This window comes from Bombus vancouverensis, chromosome 16 (genome assembly GCF_051014615.1).
Source record: "Bombus vancouverensis nearcticus chromosome 16, iyBomVanc1_principal, whole genome shotgun sequence".
In the NCBI taxonomy this organism is placed as follows: Eukaryota; Metazoa; Arthropoda; class Insecta; order Hymenoptera; family Apidae; genus Bombus; species Bombus vancouverensis.
The window spans coordinates 8,093,328-8,115,373 of NC_134926.1; the positions used below are offsets into that span (position 1 = coordinate 8,093,328).

At 35.4% G+C, this 22,046-nt stretch overlaps 1 protein-coding gene across 7 annotated transcripts in view; it reads right to left on the bottom strand.

The window, feature by feature from the left end:
• Positions 1–22,046, bottom strand: part of LOC117161224 (uncharacterized) — a 96,285-nt gene that overhangs the window by 66,252 nt on the left and 7,987 nt on the right. For 4 of the 7 annotated variants that reach the window (XM_033342596.2, XM_033342600.2, XM_033342595.2 and 1 more), the window contains one exon: positions 21,211–21,481. In XM_033342596.2, the coding sequence (XP_033198487.2) occupies positions 21,211–21,350 (140 nt within the window). In that variant the 5' untranslated portion in view covers positions 21,351–21,481. Of the gene's footprint in view, positions 1–7,482; positions 7,859–9,220; positions 9,303–21,210; positions 21,482–21,600; positions 21,823–22,046 lie in introns of those variants that run through there. The other 3 variants (XM_076625768.1, XM_033342597.2, XM_033342598.2) reach the window with 3 other exon arrangements.

Sequence of the window (22,046 nt, forward strand, 5' to 3'; positions counted from 1 at the left end):
CAACCTAAGATTCGTAGAGTCGTACTTTCGAACGAATTCTGTATACAGGAAGAAGATTTTTGAGGTTATACAAGGTTTGTTTCGATAGATTAGGTATTCAGATATTTAGATTAGATAAATTTCGCTGATTAGTATTACTAACCGATTTATGTTATTATGTACAAAGAACAATTTTCCAATTGTAATTTGTTTTCAATTTGTAACGTCACGATATTCGCATTCTACGATTGTATATGCGATAATTATCGAGGATTTCGTTTTGGAAATGGAAGTGATTTTGGCATTATAAGAACAACCGTTTCGTAGATAGGTTCGAAAAAGTAGTAGGTTTTAGAGTTCTAGATAAACTGATAAATACATGCGACGATAATTATTCACGAAGCTAGGAGTGACAATTTTCTGCAAATAACTTCGTCTATTAAATCCTTTCACATTTTGTATTTTTATATTTCCTGTGTTTCCAATAATTTAACGGATACAACAGAAATAGACGACGTGTATTATTGATATATGTGTTAGGTCGTCACGCATGAAACTGAGACTAAACTGTACCCCGATGTACCGCAAGACTCATAGTTTATTCCCGTTCATGTTCAAGGATTTTCTCTTTCCACTTTTACGTTTCGTTCGACAACGATGAATAACAGAGCGTAAGTACTTTCACGATATTTCGTTCTTTTTTTTTTTTTTTTTTTTTTTAATGTTCGGCGATTTATTTCCAAACAAAATGGCGTACGTATGTAAGACATAAAAAAAACGAAAAATCGTGAAACATGATACTGACCTGTTCCCTCGAATGGAACGCGTCATAAAAATCCCATGTCTCTTATTACGACCAGTTTTACCAAACATGGATCCTTCGTTCGCGTAATAAAGCGACGAGTGACTTTCTTTGACCCTCCAGATCGCACCGGAAGTAATTGCTAATCGGAAGCTTCCAGATGTGACTTTGAAAGTTCAAAATTCTTCTATTCTTTAAACTTTAATTGATTGTAATTTCTCAAATACTCAGTTCCAATTTCGTCTCTGTTCTAATAACTGAATATACGCAAAATTCATAATTCCTCACTTTATCAATTCTACTTTCTGTAATGAAGTACAGTGGAGGACAAAAGAAAGTTCGAAAGATAATCCCCTAGTTCCCTAAATATTAAGTTAAAATCTTATTGGAAATATTCGAAAGATTCAGAACTTTCTATTCATATACAATTGTAATTTAAATTATTTTACGTGATTCTCGTTTCATTAGCTTCTATTTTGACTATAGTAGTGCCACGGCTATTTAAGGAAGATATAAATATTCCGATATAAAAATTACAAGGGAAGGAATCTCGAACTGTTATTGATGTACAGGAAGGCACAGAAATTATTCGTACGAAGAACAGAATCACGGAAAAGAAGTTTCACTGACTGAAATCGCCTACGTAATACATTGTTTGCCAACTGTAACGTGTATTTCGTCGCGGTCTACGTGAGCCTGAACCCTGTGCAGTTACTGTTTCCCGTTTCATCCTCTTCGTCGCGCCATTTTCTTTTTCTCGCGTCTGCCTGGAGAACCGATAATCGGAAATCATGCAAATTCCACGACACACTCGCTGAATCTACAGGCAATAACAGTACCTCTTACATACCGAGCGATTATTACCTCCTACTGTAGCAATTTTTCGCCTTCTATATACAGGGTGGCCCGATAACTGTGATGCAATCGACAATTGGGTGATTCCATGCGAAGGAAGCTTATGCTACCATTTTGCAATGACAATCTTGTTCTTGCTACGATTTTCAAAATTTGTCCAATAAACAAATTAGATGTATGTTAACCAACTTTGGCCAATTAGGTTTCCCATTAAGCTCAAAGTACAAATTGTTTACAAAAATAGTTGAAACCAAATATCAAGCTATCCTTCGGTCTTATCCGAGTCGTACAAAAGTTTAAGCATCTTTCTTTGATAATTAAGGCCTCGAAAGGGCTATCTTCAAAGAAGAAATTATTTCCACGAAGGAAAATTACGACCAGAGAAATATTCAATGTAATTTCAGAGTAAATCGTTAGCCAACCTAATAGGTTATCAATCATGCCGGTCATTAATGTATAATTAACGACACAGATAATGTTTCGCGTTTGATCTCCAATTACTAATTTAATTACCGTGTTTCCATAAGTAAATCGGAATTTAAATTGAATCGAGCCATTTAACAGCACCTCGTCGAAATTTTTCAGTTTTTTCCATCCATATAAGATCAAGGTCTCTCATTGTTGGAGAAAACAGACGTTTGCAAAGTATTCAAGGCTTTCAGTACATATACATATATGACGATTATAATTTCTTGCGGAACTTTCCTTTCCTTAACCCGTTTCCTGTTTTCGGGTTTCTCAATTTCCTATGCCAGGCCGTTCATTATTTCGCGGATAATTGATAAACCAGTTTTTGAATGAACATAGCTATCAAACAATCGCGTAGTGGCAAGCGAACACCTTTTAGCCAAGAAATAGTATTTTTTCTTTTTTTTTTTTTAATCACTCACGACTTTCTCTCGCGTATCAGTCTATGATTATGAAGCGAAACCAGTAATTTCAGGAGTCGATGACCTTGGCACACGCAGCCCTTATCTAAACATAGACCGTGGATTAGTCATTACACTTGTGGTCTGCCACCTGTTCGTGCTGCTCTTTCTCATTTTTCAAGGACGCTTTTATTTCACATCAAAGAGTAAGGTGTACACATGTTGTACCGATTTTTAATTTTTTTAATTAAAAAAAAAACTTACTGAGAATTAGTTTCAACTAAATTGATGACTTCAATTTTTTATTAGGCATTAATTCCAAATATATCTTCGTTGCAAAACACTATTCTTTAAATATCCATTTGAATCAGCAGATATTCCAGACCATAGAACAACCTCTAAACCGCGGATTTTTGCACATTTCTGTGAAATTTGAAGCTTTGGAAGCACTCAAAAATGCACATGATATACAAAAGTATAATAATATGTAATAATGTAGTATATAATAATAATAACGACAACAACAATATACAGGGTGGTTGGTAACTGGTGGTACAAGCGGAAAGGGGGTGATTCTACGCGAAAAAAGAAGTCGAAAATATAGAATAAAAATTTTTCGTTCGAGGCTTTGTTTTCGAGAAAATCGACTTTGAATTTTCGCTCGGTACGCGTCCACTTTATCACGTCTCGTTATAACCGATCTCACTGTAGATCGTTGTCTCGATGGAAGAATTAAAAAAAAAAAAATTTTATTCTATATTTTCGACTTCTTTTTTCGCGTAGAATCACCCCCTTTCCGCTTGTACCATCAGTTACCAATCACCCTGTATAATAATAAAATACACAAAATACGATAGTCATTATAACCTCTAATAAAAGATGAAACAAATTTATGTTTAAATTCTGTTTCTTTAATTGTATTGGCAAAAATATAAATTGTGAAGAAATACAAAGCATAAATTTGCACAAGAATTGCATAAAAATCCACAGGATAAATTTACATAAAAATTGCATAAAAATCCACAGCCTACAAAACATATTAATTTAAAATATCCCCATTTATTATGGCCGCTGTACACAATCTGAGGTACACAGTACACAGGTGGTTCGTCAACGATCATACACACAGGACAAAGTAAATTGGCTTCCAATGGGCAGAAAAAGGTGAAAGATAAGCGTATGCAAGCAGTCATTGTACACTGCCTGATTACGGCATCGATACGAGGTGCAACGCGGCCCAGATTTTCAAATCAAGGCCAGGATATTTGCTCGCATACACATGCACGTACGCATACACGCCTGAGAAGCAAAAACTCGACCGACGGCGAAAGTGTCCGTGCATCTGCAATACCCTACGTGTTGCAAGACCAATAGAAGCAAGAAACAATATAAAAAGATGAATGAACGTGATGAAAACATACAATTCGATATGCACGTACAGCCTAAACTAGATAAGATAGCGGCTCAAAGTTATACTAACTGATAGCCAACTGATATCAACTTTGTTGGTATGCTTATTCAATTATGAAATTAGCGATGTCATCCATCTCCTTGCATAACGTATGTAATATCTAACAATTACGCCATTAACGACCTAATTAATTATCAAGGAAAGTTATTCAAGCGTTACAGAGATTCGTTCAGAGAGATATATATATTCGGAATTGTAGCAAGATTCGCAAATTTTAATCGTAAACAGGAAACAGCCGACAAAGCTATGAACATATCTGGGTAAGATAAAATATTATTAAGGTTAATCTGCGGTTAAAATAATCAGTCGATTACAAAAGTACGTATAGGGATTAACTCGCTAACGGCCGGGCAATGGTTTATCATTTATGTCACGAATATGTCCATTTCTTTAGATTTCATAAAATCATAGAATCTATATAGAAGAAATGCTAATGAAGAAAAATGTAAGCTGATCCTTGGAATTCCCTTTCGTACCTATAATGTTGAAAAAACAGAATTAGATAACCTAAACTGATTGAATAACGTTGCAACTATATGTTGCGTTAACGCAACCTACACTCTTAATGTTTTAAACATTTAATTCTTAATGTGAAAGTGATGTTCGAAACTGACCATAATATTAAAGCATTCGTAACCACGATTTCTACATTTAATATTAAAAGAAATTGGAAAGCGTCTTTTTTTACTTTTATCTGCTTAAAAAATAACTAGAACGCTAGAAAGGAAATAATAACGCTAATAAATGTATCGAGAATTTACTTCTCTTCGATATACATATGAATGTATTGACTTCGTGTTGGACGTGTTACGATGCGTTCGAAATACAAAATTCAACATGGCGGACAGGTAAACGCGCCTAGGGCCATTCGACTATTTTATTCCGGTCGTCGGGCAGATGGTCGGTTATAAACTTTGCCAGCTAACGGATTATCCAGCAGCAATGGTAAAAAATAATTTTTACACGTAACATGGGCGTGTCACGGAATGAACGTGACAACTGCTTGTGTTCGATCGAATTCTAAGAAAATGAGATGAGAAAAGAAAACAATGTAAAGAGGAGAAGATTGTGTTTAGAGAAAGACAGACAATATTCGTGGTAGAGAGGTCATAAACAGACTGTTTACATACGTTCGAAATTATTTACGTTCAGTCACACTCTCGAAATGTATACGTTGTATCTTGATACGCTTTGTCTCCGATTATTTTATATCGTTATCGAAAATTTTTGTAACCTTTAAAACACGTTTCTGTTATCTTGTAATGATTACATGTGAGTCATATAAACTCTCAAGTTATAGTGTAAATTGTTACCAATTATTGGTATTATAATTTATTGTTTATATATGTTAGACTAAAGGAAATAAATAAATAATATTAAGTTTAGTTCTATATGTCGAATTTTATATTGTATTGATTAAAGAATAGTCAAAATTTGTAGTTTTATTTATTTGATAGCATTTTCATGTAATCTATGGATCTTATTCCGCTAGTTTGAAGCTTAAAAATTTCTTTTCACGAACCTACGACAAATTCGTTTCGTCGTATCGATTAAATTTGTCGAATAAATAATTGAGAAAATAATCTCCACCCGAGATTTAAGAATACACGTCATTTAAAAATACAAATGGAATCTTTCTCCTTTTATTTTACGAATAAACACATTGCGAAACGTTTCATTTCTTTTACTCCTGGTTTTACGTAACAAACACACGGCTGTCAAAAGACCACCTGTGATTGATTCTTGTACAAACACGGGATTCGTGACGTTTATAGCATCGGGAAACCAGAAATACTAAAAGGGAAACCTCAAACACGAACTAAGCCGTGCAAACAGCCGACGGCCGACGCTCTCTATTTAACTGCCGGCTCTTTCAACAAAATTTGCCAACATTTACCTACTGTTTGAACTAGGCATGTGCTTCTTCTTTTCCATTACTATTTCGGCGAAAAATCGCTAACGTACTCTGATCTAGCTTTCTTTCATTTCTATTCTTTAATTCAGTTTTATCTAACATGGAATGTTAATTGAAATTATTAGCCGAATTGTCATTGAGCGTGTTACTAACATAACCTAACCTTGCTTCTTTTCTTTTCGTTAATACGATTTTATAATATGGCGTATTATTTGCAGTATACAAATTGCAGGTATTACCAGGAATTGTTATTGGATTTTACACAATAACGCGTGATACGTATACGTGGCAAATTTGTACGAGTGTTTAGTTATCGCGAGATTTACGAAATCTCGAAAACGAATCGAGAGCAGGTAAACGATTCGAAACATATTTTCCCGGCAACGCGACGTATTTATCATGGAAAATAAATCAAAACAGTCAACTTTTTATCGCAGATTTAAAACAAAAAAGAATTTTTAAAAACCTCAAGGCAAACGCGGCAAAGTTTATAGTCGCACGACAACAAATTTTAGGAAAACGAAGAATAAAACTCAGATGACTAATTGTCGACAAGAAATCATAAATTTCATCGATAAAAACGATATTATTGATGGTCTCATGGTAAAAAATTACGGGGAACATAAATTATCGGATCGTATAAGAAACAATTTTTACATCGTAATGGATGACTTTGTAGCGTCGCCATATTTGCATTGTGTAACTGCGTTATGCGATATTTATCGAGAAATCTCGAGATCGTAGCTCAAACTTTTTCAGTGACAATTTTATCAGAACGATAAGGATCCTACGAAATCGTGTAGCAATTAGTAGTTGCGATGTTTGCTGAAGAAATGAATTGTCTACGTTTTACAAGGGCTGATAAGACGGGAAATGTTTGAAAAATTGCCTCCAGTACCGAACAGAAAATGATATCTCACTATCACACGCTGTGTTATTACCCGAGAAAATTACTTAACACTCAACGTTAAATATTTTTCGATCAAACGCAAAAATACTCTAATTTTAAAAATTATAATCTAAAAAATATAAATATAACAATATAACAATTTTACATTAAAGCAATCGTGATATTTTTATTAATTTTTTGTCAATTTTGTATTACTATGATCGATTGGAACCTTCTTGTCAGGGGTTAAAATTTATTAAAAGAACAAAATATGGCGTTATAGAATTACATCGTGGCTATTAAAACGAAACATCGCAAAAGTTATGATAACTTATATGACTCCCAACGTTTCTTGCATTTCACACAAGAACCTCAACTTAATTGGTAACCTATTTTCTATTACAATTTCTATTATCATTTGACAACTCACGAGGGACTGCCAAAATATGAATTTATAAATTTCAATATTTATTACTTACTGCTTCTAAAGGGAACTGGTGCAATATACAAAATATGAATATATTAAAAATATGAATTTGCATAAAAATACGCAGTCTACTTATGGTATACAAACGATAATGTTCGATATTCTAACTTCAAAATTTTTTAATAATTCTTACATACGAAAAGAGAAGCAACTTATTCTTCATAGCATTTGAATTGGCGAAATAAGAAAGAAATGGCGGGAAATAATCGACTCACCGGATGATTAATTTCTTGTTGTCATTCCTACAGCCATTGAACGTGACCTTCTGCACTAGTTTCTAAGACGCACTTTTCCGGTCACGAATCTCACGAATTCAATTTTCTTTCTCTCACTAACACTTTTGACGGTTGACAGAAAGATTCGAGAACGTTTATGCCGGTCCCCGACGAACAATCACATTCCCGACTTACGACAACAATTTATTGTTATTTAGAAACCCGATCGAATGGAACGTTTCGAATGTCCTTCTCGAGATGTAAAAATTGTAGCAACGATAACAATAAGTAGATGAAAGCACGATGAAGGGTACACGCGCCGGAAGGAGAGGTTTAACAGTCCAAACTCAACGATCGACGGACTACGACTGATCGAGAACTAACGGCTTTCGCGCGGGTAGCTTCGGCAATTTTCGCGCCCCATCGTCGAGCCTCTCCGACTTTCGTTCGGGCGCCCTCGCATGCTACTCGGCCCGTGTCGCCGACACTCCAAATATAATAAAAGAAATTCCAGATTTTTTGCAAATTCGGGAAAGTAAGATTTTCTGCGATTATCTTAAAATTTGAGATTGCTACATTAGATATAAACGAATGATTGTTTCTTATTGCCAAGGAGTATTTCAAAAATTAGATTAGGTGTTGTCGTAATAATCATATATATTATCTATATTATTATTTCATTAACGTAATACGATAAAGCTTGTTTTAAGTAGCAATATCAGTTAAATATACACTTTAATTAATTTATAAATTTTATTGACATCCATGTACTGTCGCTACAAGTGTCTAAAGTGTCTAAAGATACTTGTATATGGTAGTGTAAATAAGGGACTTCAGAATCGACATTAGAATACATTAGAATAATTCCAGTGGTATATTTCTTGGTTATGTGACTTGTCTTTTTTCCCGTTCGGTGACCGGCTTTCTATGTATACAGTTTCGCGTTCTCCACAGATCGAGAGATTCTCAATTAGAATTACGGTACTGCAGATTCCGTAAATGAATGAATTTAATTCAGAAATACAGTATGAAATAATTCTTACGTGAATCTAGTGAATTGAGATTTTCAATGTGGGAATTACATTTTAATTACTCGCATTCTTCGTTGTTATAAATACAATGAATTCCTAATAAGAAATGGCTAATTGAACTCGACTGCGCGATCACATTGACAAAAGACTTTCTCTCGATTCTAACGTAGTAAATATTCTATGGTGAACAGAAATGCAATCGGCTAGCTGGAACTAGGTTTTATGAACAGCTCGTAAAATCCTCGATGTATTTTTTGTTAATGAAATTGGTTGTTCGTTATGAAACAAGCAAAATTAACTCGTGTAAATGCTAATCCAAATTAAAATATCTTAAAATTTTTTAACATTAAGGTAAACCTCGACACATGACTTAAAGATTTTTCTGTGTATTAAAATAAATGAAAACTCACTATTCATGATTATGATTTGTATACTTAACTTGAACAAATTTTTGGAAATTAAATAAATTTGAAAGATAATTTAAGGAATTCCATTATACGTATTTACAATAAAAAAAATTGCATATTTGCACATATATAGCGATTACAGCAAATTTAGTGCTGGACAAAATCAATTTGTGGTACCATAACCTATACAGATGTTTATGTCTACAAGAAAACACGTAGAATGTTTACACAACTTGTGATTACTACGAACTATTATACGCAAATCAGTTGGGGTAAGATAAGATTTGTGATTTAACTCACCGAAATATTTGAAAGATACGTCGCAATTTCAAGCCCATCCTTGTTGAATTTCTCGACAGACACATGAACGGCACTATTCACGAACGTGTTTGAAAATATACTGAGGGTGCGTATGAGGGTTACGCATGATGCACAACGACCGTTGGCAACGGTCGCGTGCTAAAACACCGGTGGCAGCTGCTATACTGCCGGCTCTGAACACTACACCTTGGTTACGACCCGCCATTTGATTCTTTTCTTTGCCGTCGAGAGGCGAAAAAGCAGTATTCAATCGAGAAAAATGGGAAAAGGACGGACAAACTATGTATTTACTTACATAAGGCAAACAATCGAAGCAACGGATTGTTCGTTGCGGTTGCGCATGTCTGGCACGCGCTTCTGCGCATGTGGTTTCCTACGACTGGTGGAGCCACATATACTATTACCGTATTCATTGCTAATAGTACATACTTATGATTTTGTTCTATTTTATTTTACAATACAAGCAATTAAAATAACTATAATAACATTTTAGTACGAAAAATAATAAAAATATATTTTATAATGCATAATATACATCATACATTGCAATGTAAATATTACAAGGAAAGAGAAGAATAATAATAGTGAATAAAAATGCCACTAAAGCAGTATAGAAATAGTGGTATAAGTGGTATAAGTTTAGTCCGATATTAGAAAATAGAAATAGTATTTTGAGATTAGCTTGAAGATTTAAATTTTAATTGAAATAGTTTTGGAATAATTGAAATGATTAAAATTTTTGTCAAATAACAAAAATATACGTTGTTAGCGTATTCTACACCTTAATGAAAAAAAAAGTAATAAAATAGAAATTCTACTACAGGAATATAGTGCAGTAAGCAGTAATATGTACAATGATAGTAATAATAATAATATAAATGGCGTTTTTCGTAATTGGGTCAAGTTTTAAAACAACAAAAAATAAACCAATACTTTATTAGACAAATAAAATGTGATTGCCCTGAAAGTGGAAGCGCGTCAATAAACATTGAAAAACAAAGTATCCATGAATCGAATTATTCCAGTAAAATTATATTAAGAAAAGTTTTTGTTTCCAGGAAATTCCACAGGAAAGACGATTGCACAAGCAACGATTTGAGGAATGCCAGATCGAAATATAAAAATCGACATAAAACACAGGAACAGCTGTTCGCGAGTTTTATGGATCGTTTCTTGCGTCCGTCATGATTCGAGAAACACGATGAGAGAGGAAAGGATTTGGTTTGTTAAACTGTCCGGAGAATCTTGGAAAGTTCGAGCATCATCAGCGAGAATTTATTCCGATGCATTCAATTTAATACCCGATTTAAATCATCGGGATATATTCAACTGTCTTTCGCTAATTAATGTAAATATTGTAATTTAAAGAATATACATATATATATTCTTTAAATTATCTATTTTATGTATATAAATAGATGCGGATTAATTCGTAAATAAAATAACTCTCCATAAAAAGAACGCAATGAAAACAGAGTAAATCGTAAAAAGTGAAGAAAGAGCCCCTGTGATGTATGCAACACGACCTGCGCAACTGTGAGCATGATTGCAGCGCCACGGAGGCATGCACGCTTCACGTCGCTCGCATAATGAATAAAATTCATTCCTACCTTAATTATAGTCAACACATGTACATACGAGTTTGCTTTCTCAATCCTGATCCCACGAGAATTCCCGGAATATTAATATTTTATGTTTAAGGGAGAAGTTGTTACCTGCAACAGAAAGAATTTTAAATAAATTACAAAATTATACTCCACTGTCTTTTCAGTTCCTAAAAACGTGCTTCTAAAGTCTTTTTTTTTTTTTTAGAACAAAAACTTGTTATTTGTAACAGAAAAAACTGCAAATACATAATTGCAAGATTGTAATGTATTACATCTTTAATTCCTACAAGACTAATTTCAAAAGCTTTTTTTTAGAAACAAAAACATTCATGTATTCTATGAACATAATTAACCAAAAATGTCAATATGTAGTAATAATTGCTTTCTGTGTTGTCCACTTTTGTACACTATGATCTTAAAGTTAGAATAACATTTGGTGATGCTTATATTTATTTAGGACATTTGATAGTAGCAGTGGTAGCAGTAATAGTGGCAGTTTGGTGGTAGCAGTATACACCTTAACAGTTAACCAAAATATTCAATGAAGCATTGGTTTATATTTTCTCATCAACTAATGATTTCATCAATTAATCAATGAAATCCTAACGAAAAGATAAGGTAAAAGAGTCAGATCCGTTTTCACCGCTCACGTTAACGGGGACGACCAGATATTATCGGTTCGCACACGTCTTCCGATGGAGCGCGATTTACAAGGCAAAAGTTAGAAAGCATGGCTCCGTCCGCGCTTCCGAAACGCCGAGAGATCTCCCCGGATAAGCGTGCATTCGAGCATATACCGGCGCATTTTCGTCAGCTCTCGATTTCACGCGAATCTCATAGTAACATCCTCGAACTCTAACCATCTTGTTACCGTCAATTTATTGCTCAATTTACTTTCAAACGAACTTCCAGCTATGCAAATATTCTCTATACGTACATTGTAATTCCGTGGTTAACGCATTATACCGCCATGTAATTATGGCTGCTAAGACAGATTTATTGGCTCCTAGAGGCTACTGTCTCTGACACTGACGTAGATCATGAAAATATCTTTACGATGTGATTTATATCAATTGGTATGCGTGTATGAGATGTGATCATTTAAATAGAGAAGAGACATATGTAGAAATTGGGAAGGCAAAGAACGAGGTTATGTACACAGCCATATGACAGCTACTCGATCAATTTCAGTTAGTATTAGTTTCTGAATTTCGTAACACAAATTTGGGCATTATTAGCGTTCAATTTCTAAGAAACGAACGTGTGATTTACTTTTATTTATTGTATTCATTCATTGCATATCTGCTTGGATCCAACAATCAGCAAGAAACTTCTTTGTCCTGTCATTACTTTTTTTCCTTCTCTTCTTTAACCTCAATTTTAGAATTCTCCATTTCTGTCAATTTAAAAGGATGTATGTATATTTTAAAAATAACTGAACTGTCCCCCAAATCTAACCTAACCTAATCTAACTTAACCTTTTTCTTTTTAAATTCACCGTCCAACCTTCTCCTACCCTAACTAAACCTAGTTGACCTAACCTAAACTGAACTGATCTGTTTAATATAGCTTGATGTAACCTAGCCTAACCTACTTTGTCAATCTGATTTAAATTAAACCAACTTAATCTAACCTGATCTAATCTAAGTTAATATAGACTAAACTAACCTAACACAATCTAATCTAAACTAAGTTAACCTAAACAAATCTAAGGTAAATTAACCTAACTTAAAATAGCAGAAAAACCAACGTTCTAAATGCTACAAAAGCGTCATAAACAGTTAGCTTTTAATGAAGAACGAAGAACACTATGTTTTTACATGGTTCCAGGAAAAATGCGGCAGTGAAAGGATAGCGTAGAGCCAGAGTGACGACTAGGCGAGGCAAATGCGTGCATGTAAATTGTTCGCGGGTACTTTCTACGAATTCATTGTTATTTTCAGAGGCGTCGTGCCTGCGTGTGAGATCCGCAGAAGCACGAGATAACGGTGTGTAACGAGGACATTCTCGAAAGGACTCGGAATGCAATCTCAACACCAGCCGACAAATTGTCTGAGAACAGTGTCGTTCTCAGAGCTGGGCCAGAGAGCCTGCCATCAGCTGTAATTAATCGTAATTACCGGTAATTAGCCGGATCCCTAACTCTTGCGTAATCAGTGATCCCACTGTTTTACTATGCAAAACTTTGGAAATGCATGGATAGAGGAACAAAGAATCGCGTCACTTTCAAAAATAGGATATTCAGTGTTCTGATGATTATAACAGAGGTCCTGAGAGTACTGAGAATTGCAACTATGGCATAGAACTTTAATATTTATAGTGGTATTACGTTGTGGATGATTGACATGAATCTTTTTTGGGAACCAAGTTTGATAATTCTAAATATTGGAAGAATTAACTGTATTAAGGTTTCAAGATTCTACTTGCATATATAGAAATTTTTAAAAATTCATTGTTATATAACAAGTAATTTTAGACACTTTTACTTCTTTTCTAATTTCGTACAGTTTCAATATCATTAATTTCATTTGTGAAAAAAGAAGAAAAGGTCTTGTTCAATTTCCAGTAATAAACTATTGAATTTTCTAAAATCTTCTTCTTTACACACCTGAAAATCTATAACAGAAGAATCTATTAATAGAAAGAAATAGAAGAAATAATAAAACTAGTAAACCAAGGATCCAAAACAGTTCTAAAATGGTAAAGAAACTCTTCAAAGCAACTCTTCATTATAGTACTTAATAACTGATACAAATTCCTATACATGCACATAGTGATCATGTTCTATTTTTCTAATTGTATTCATAAAGATACAATTTGCACAAATATCCACCTATCCACAAGTAAATTAGGCTATCCGCTCTATAAATAGAGGTTTACCATTTATTAAGTGAATAATAGATACTGATAAGATGTTCCATCCACTGATACATCCAACCAAACTACGTACTTGCTATATCTTCTACCCCAGCAACAAAGTAAGTAGCTGATTCCAAGTTTCACTACATTAAACCCATCATATTAACCCATGCATCATGCTAACTCATCACCTGTTGCTGGCAAATTGTGGTGGAACCACGACAGCTTGGATACGACCGGTTGCCAAGAGAAATATGCACAAGAGGAAAAAGCGTCCGATTTAAAATGATAGCCGTGTCGTGGCGAGATCTGAATTCCCCCCGTGGATGATCGGCCGTTTAACATTGAAGACACGCATCCTTTTGGCACGGGGATGCATCGACGAGGATGCCCCGCCTAGTTGCAGAGAAACGATCGTGTACAAGCATAGACGCGTTTCCAATCGTTCAGTTATTCCATCCGCGGCACCATCGCGTTTCCGTTCTGACGGGAAGTGATATGAATTCATCGGGGTTCCATCGATCCACCGCTTGGCGGGGGCATTTCAATCGTTCGGCTGCTGCAGGCGTGCGACATTAGTTAGCCAGTGAGGAACCATGAGAGGACCACATGATAAATCTCATTTTTGGCATGTTTGAAAAGAGAAGAAGATAATCAGCTTTTTTGACACAGTTAAGAAGAAGAAGTTAAGAAGAGAGCCAGTTAGATTCAGAAATACAAAAATATTATTCCATGTGACATATTCATTTTCTTCAAAAAGGAGAAGAAGACCAGTTAGGTTCAACGAGCGTTAGACTATCAATATTATTGTCAACGGTTCAGCTTCTTAAACACTATATTGACAATATACATTGGTCGTCTGAACGATCTTTCAAAGATATAAAAGATATATATAATGTATCTTTATCAAGAAAGGCAAAATAAGTAACTGAAATGGATCCTAGTAAATAGCTAAAATAAGTAAAATTACTGAAACGCAAGATTACTACCTTGACAATTAAATTAATTCTACTATATCAAAAATTGCTATCTGAATATGCTATCTGCTTCGCCTAATATCAAGAATTAAATCCACCTTCCTTAATACCCTGTTTTAAAAGACCATACTTGTTTTACATATACATAATTAGCGAAGCTCGGTGTAATAATTTAAGGAAACCAGCAACAGTGTGCGAACTTCTAGCGAATGAATTATCATAATTGTCAAGAGTTGCCATAGCAGTAATCGCATTAAGTGCATGTTCCCTGGCATGAAATCTTGGGCCACATTAATAATTCAAAGAAAGTGGCTATGGCGTACAAGCTCCTAGTGAATGAAGCCAAACGGCAGAGCAGTTTCAGTAGGCACGTATCCTTGGTGGTGTCCCTCATTATCATGGAACAACATTCCACGTAACAGCGGCCGACGACATAATTTCCATTCTGAATCGAGGCTCGTTCAAAGCGACCGGCCATCGACTGGCATAGAAAGTGCTTAGGTAACCTTAACACCGTGCTTATCGGACGGCATGCCAACAAGAAAAGCAGTCCAACCCGCGATTTTTGCCGGACCAGATCCCGTGAAAATCGAAACTCGACCAGTTTCTCTTGCCCATTTCAACATTGGCGTTCCCCTGATCTCTTTCCTCTTTTCTCTTGGATTATTCATCAGCCCACCTTAACAAGATCATTCCAGCAGCTCTACTTGTTCTTTCAATGTGGTTTCTGCTTGGGATGCTTGGCCAGCTTGAATTTAAATATTTTCAGATTATTATTGGACTTTCTCTTTATCGGCCAAGTTTTATACTTATTCTTCTATGGTCAATTAAGTTTCGGTCCAGCATTGATTCTTTAGAAATTTTGCAGACTTTATTATGTTCACAGACCTGGAGATTCTTCAGTTTTCACTTTTACGAGTATATTTAAAGACTTCTGCTTTATTGATTTTTCCATCTGCTGCTTCTTGCAACCTCAATTCCACCGATTCTTAGTTTACTTTTATGTATCGTTATACTTCACAACTCCTTCTATTCGTCGACATTCTTCAACTCAGATTTTTCCCTTTGCTTAATAAAACTGTCTCAAGTAACAGTTAGAAAAATACAAGAACAAAAATTAGCCAATTCTCCTGACAAGTCTTTTCTAAGAAAAATAGTTCTGGTCTCCTCTAGGGCCTAGGAAATCTAGTATCCCTTAGGTAACTCGATGCTCAAATTGAAAAATTAAAACATAAAAGAATTATAATAATATTCCCTAAATACATACCATCTTAACATACTTGATCCAATCGCTGAGCCTTACAATTACCAACGATCAAGATCACTGCTTCATCCAGGTCTTTCCACAATTGATCCCAGAGTGGTTTCCTGTGGATCAAGAACGGTGCTTGTCGAAGGTCGTCCATGTGCAGTTAGATGGAGGTCCTCTTTCACTCAAGATCCCTCCAGGCAGATCCATTGTTGTGGTTCGCTGAGATGCCGCTGGTCCCAAAAGCCAGATTCTCACAATCCCCGGTTTCTCCCTAATGGGAAGCATTCTCTCCCTCCTTCCTCCACCTTCGTACGCAACAGAACTGGAAGATTAATGCGCGATTGTCCGGCTGGCAAACTAATTCCGGCCCCCGGTACACGCTGGACTTAGATTAACGTTCCTTTCCACGGGTGAACCGCTATTTCCAATCGATTACGTTTAATCCACAGCATCGTTTCCAGTGTTTTACACGCGTACACCATTCCTCTTGGCAAGTAATTACTTTTACCGGAGCTTGTATTCACCATCCTCGACGCTTCGGACACGTCTTCTTACTTCTAGCTTCTTGGCTGACTGTGTTTACATGTGATTTCAGAATTTATTACTCCCAGCAATATTCCTAAATCGTTGCAGTTACATCGACCTCTTTCAATTTATTGTTTCGCCTCTTTTAATCTGAGGCGTTATTACTGTGCATCTGGTTTTCTAGGGGACCCTAGATTTCCTAGGGGACCCTAGAATTCCTAGGGAACACTAGAGACAGGAAATTTGTTTTGTTCACAAAAAAGTGGCGTGACTGATTTCTGGATTGACCTGGTTTTCAATCATTTCGTTGGAATAAATGGTAATTAATTTAATTGGCCCCTTATTAACGTATTAAGAAATATCCTATTTCACTGTTGGCTACGGGATATTCACCAAATGTTAACATGCATTATTTTCTAACTTGCGATTTCCTAATTACTCGGCTTTCCAATTTCCTAAATCCACCGTGCATCATTTCCACACCGCATTTTTATCCGTATTGCAATATAACAGCCATTCTTTCAAAACCTGCCAATATTCCTTATACCGAATATATTGCAAAAAAGAAAATAATTTATTCCTTTCTTAAGCTAAACTTTCCAAGACGCTAAATTTGCATGCTATGAATTAAACAAATATCTAAACAAAATTGTTTCTCGGAAAAGTTGCCAATTTTTTACCATATTTTTAAATTTTAACGTTTATGAAATCAATTACATAGAAATATCGTATCCCTCCTATTGTCTTTTCTAAAAAATATATTTCATCTCATTCTGAATGAAACCAACTTCCAAACTACTAGATTTGAATATTAAAAAAAGATCAACAATCTTAGAACAAAACCATTGGAAAATTAAGCTATGAAATGTATTACATGGTAGACAACAGATTGTCCCATTTCATGAGTCACCAGATGGCCTTTTACCAGCAAAAGAGGATGGGCGGCGAAGAAGAGCCGATACCGCTTTATACCGGCGATCTCTAGAGTAATTAAGCACGCTGACACGATTCCAGTTGTACTTCCAGCTAGGAAAAACCAAGACGAAGGAAACGATACCAGATAAGGCACAATCGCGACGTCCATACTCTGACTCATGTAACCTTCTTGCATGGCTATTGAAAGGGGACGAGTACGACGAACTAGATAAATGGTAAAAGGTAAGATCATCAGTCGTTAGAACTTCAGTGTGATACACATAGAAGTACGAGATTCTATTGATTTACAGCCTTAGACGTCATTCTGTGCAAGTGTCGTCAGGTTTCAGTAGTTTCAAAAGGTTTATGCAAGTCTGTTGAGGAAGATCAAGGAGAAACATTGTTTCAGATCTTTGTTCTTATGGTACAATTGCAGAACCTACAGTTATATCGATTAAAACCAGCTGAATTATGTTTGCATAGGGGCCAATTAATGATTCTTTAGATAATTAGGTGATTATTTGGGGAATCGATTAACGTGGATAGCTATGAAATTGGGCAAGCTATGGAAAGTGATTAATTAAGGGGTATTAAGATAAAAAATCTAATGCACAGATTGGATATTAGAGATTATTTATAATTATCACGTACAAGCAAGAAGTCTGTCTAAGGAAGAAGATCTTTGATATAGAAGCACGTGGTGATTTCACACTGAATATTTATTGTAGATAGAATTGCAGTGTACTAAAGATTGGATACTTTTCAGAAATTCCTTTGCATATCATGTGATAAATAAACTCATAGCCTGCTACTTTCATACCGTTCCAGATATAAATTTTATTAATATTATCCACCTGACCAATGGTAGCTTTCTCCTGCAAAGCAATAGAATATCCTGATAAAATTTCTTAACATAATGAGATCAAAACTAGCCAATAATAAGATCTTGTATCTCTTTTTTTAAATATAAAATCATTATTATTATCAACATTACTCTCAATGAACTGTAACTGAGAATGCAACTTTTCACTTTTATGGAAATGAAGAAATACACATCCAATATTGTAAAATATTTTTCTATCCCTATAATAGAAAAAAATGTAGAAGAATTATTGATTACAGAATGTACAATAACCTTGTAGCTTTTTAACTTCAACAAGCTAATGCTTGACTATTAAAGCAATCAATTTTTATATCTCCTTTCCAATCAAGTTATTTCTTAATAATACCATTCTCAATGGATCTCAATTAAAAATGCACCTTTTCACTTTTATACAAACAGAGAAGCACATAAAACATTTTTAAATATTCATCTATGTTTGTTGGCTTGAACAAATGAAGAAGAGCCAGTGAAACGAAACAAGGATGATCATTTAACGCCGGAGGATCATTAAGAACACACGTCCTTCGAACGGGAACACTTTGTTCCAGCTTGGGAACACGGTTGGCATCGAAGATAAAAACCGGCTAATAACTTACGCAACGTTAATATCGCAATTATGATTCGCACCGTTGCTCTTGTCTTTTCCTTCCATCTCTAACGGTAGCAACCACTAATCACCGTATTCAAATCCGGCTTTTGCGGCCGTTTACACACTCACATGTGGCCAATGTGCATGTAAAATCGTCAGCATTAAATTCAGGAAAGCATCTTCCAATAATCTTATGATAATAATGCACATTATGGCACAGGGTGGTGCTTCATACTCTCTTGGAACTTGAATAATTGCCTGGTACATATCAGTAGCTTTTCCTGACTCGTCTAATTAAATTATAAATTTAATTTATTAGGAGCTTTAGGTGTTTTCTTCAAGGAAATCTGAAATGTTGGAACGAACTGTAAATTTGAAAAGAATTCTGATGAAGCAGTAGTCATAATCATATTGGACTTGATATTTAATATGAACTCTAATTTTTCTCAAGATGCTTTGATAGTAGAAGAATTGCTGTAGTCCAATCTCCAAGGATCTAATTTGTAAGAACTATACTTCATCTATGAATATTAATCTTTCTCAGATGTGGGAAGAAATAATGACCCCAGTCCGATATTATGTTGGATCTAAGGCTTCGAGAATCTTCTAATTTGTAAAATCTGTAACCTTACATAATATTCCACCTATGAATATTAATCTTTAATTAAGTGAGCACAGAGGTATGTACATACTTTGATCCCAGAAAGATTGCAGTATCCCAAAATTATATTAAATCTGATACTCTAAGAATCTTCTAATTTATAATATCTATGATCTTATACAATATTCTATCTATGAACATTAATTTCTCATCAAGTGAATGAAGTAAGTAACCAGATATTCTGGTCCTAGGAAGATTGCTATAAATATTCTAGTATTATATTGAATCTGATGTTTTAAGTATCTTCTAATCTTCTAACATTTCACTAATAATGAAATCTACTCTGAAGCAAAAAAAGAAATACTCTTCTAAGTAAAGAGGTAATCTGATCTCAATATTATATTGAATCTGATACTCTACATATCTTCTACTATTCAATAACAATAAAATCTATTTCAAGCAAAGTCTTCCCAAGTCTTCAGTTAGTTGGCACAAGACCAATCACTATAACTGAAGTGTAAAACAGAAATGACAATGTGTGTAGTAAATAATCCATCGATTGGTAACAGTACTTGGGAAGAGAATAAAAATGAGGCTGTTGCAACAGCACAACCAATCTCCTAAAAGGGAATCGTTTCCCATTAAAAGGAAACACTGCCTCCCACATATATAACGTTGCACGTTACACGTGACTGCGTTCCACGGACACGCAGGGCGCAACATCCTGAGGGCGATCGGGGATCATTCCATCAGTGCACGCGTAGGAAGTTATTCCACTTGTCCAACAGTATCGAACGATACCTACTTTTACCTCCGGTCGACCTTCGCATTACGACTTACTTTTCTCGAGCTCCACCGGCCACAGATCTCAACGAAAACATTCGACTATCCTGCAAGTTCCTCGGAGTATCTGGTTATCCAAAAGTATTGGAAATATTTAAATTCTTGCAAGTATTTTAATGCATCAATGAATCTGAAGATGTATGTAGCTGACACTATTGGAAAGTGTGAAAGAGAAATATCTGAATATGTATGATAGTCGTGTACGTGCGTTTATAATTACTCAAGTTCTGCACGAATGATCATCTAGAACGTCTCATCTAAAAATATTGGAGTATTTGAAATGAAAGTTTTCTAAAATAGCTGAACCGTTCAGGCTGTTCACAATACTCAAAATACTTGAGTAGTTGGCTATCTGGGTTTTAGAACATAACAGAAAACCTATGATCATTAAATGCTTCCTAAAGTATTTGAGACTATTATGAAGTATTTGAACTACCCAAATTTTCTATAATATTTAAAGTATATCTGTAAAACTGGAGTATCTGACTAGTTATACTGTATATGTCTTAGTATCTGAGAACACTGAACGCTTTCTAGAGTACCTGAAGGTGCTTCAAAGTAAATATCTGAATTACTCACAATTAATCTGACTATCAATAATACCTGACTGTCTAATTTACGCTTAGAGTAAGTTAAATACTAGAAAGTGTTTAAGGTACCTAAAAAATACTTAATAACTAAACCATCCAGAATGTCTAAAACATTCTTTTAAAAGTTCTTTTCAATTCAACGTCAAAATGCCCAAGATACTCAACATGAAATCATTGAAAGCACCTAATCCATCATGCGCACCTGTTGAAATAACAAGTATAGATTCTGAAGGATCACTCAATCTTGCAGACCCCTGGCCACTTTTACCTATGACAAATCAGATTGGACATAGTGTACGGTCAAATCAAACAGGAAAAGGTGACTCACCTGTTCTTACGCGGCAGTGTCGTAATAGCCATGTTCAAGGACCCCTCGTACCGATGATTGTCCTCCTTCGATCGCCTAGGCAACTCCGTGCAGACACCCTGCGTGAAGCTGTAGGTCCTCCGCTTTTTCAGGCACAACATCTTTGCTTCCTTCTCTCTCACACACTTGGACCCTCTGTTCTCCTCACTCTGTTACCTCATAACTCACCACCAACACACACTCTGTCCATCCTCATGTCCTCTGGCACTTGGTCACTCTGCAGTACATCAACCTGAACAGAATCACCAGAATTCCCTTTGTCAGATATCAGCCGATCAATTTAATCACAATATATTTATTATCGATTTCAATCAGTCAAAATAGAATTGAAATAATAATTCTTGGAATTACTTTTCTCTATATTGGGTATTATTTGATTGACTAAGAGTCAGATAATGTGGAAACGAAATTTATGCAGTCTTTGGGTATGAGTGCTGGTTTAAGCGAGACTTTTCATTGAACTGGAGGAGAAGGCAAGGCCGGATGCGACTTGGAACCGAGCGGAACCGCGACTGCGAGCCGATTGTCAGAGGCGACGAGAGAGAGACGTCAGACTCGTGGCGAAGTTATAACTGTACTGAAGGCTGCGTTCAGAATCTTTCCTCAGGCGCAAGTGCGCCCGGTGATAATGACCCCCACGAAAATTACGGGGGCTCCGGCTGCCGGTCACGATCCCGCATAAGTTTCGTTAGATGCCGTTTTTTAATTGCGTACTGCCCGACTTCCACTTGTTCTACCTGCATTTTTATATTTTCATTGTTTCCTTCCGTATGTCTAGCATCGAACGTTTGAATATT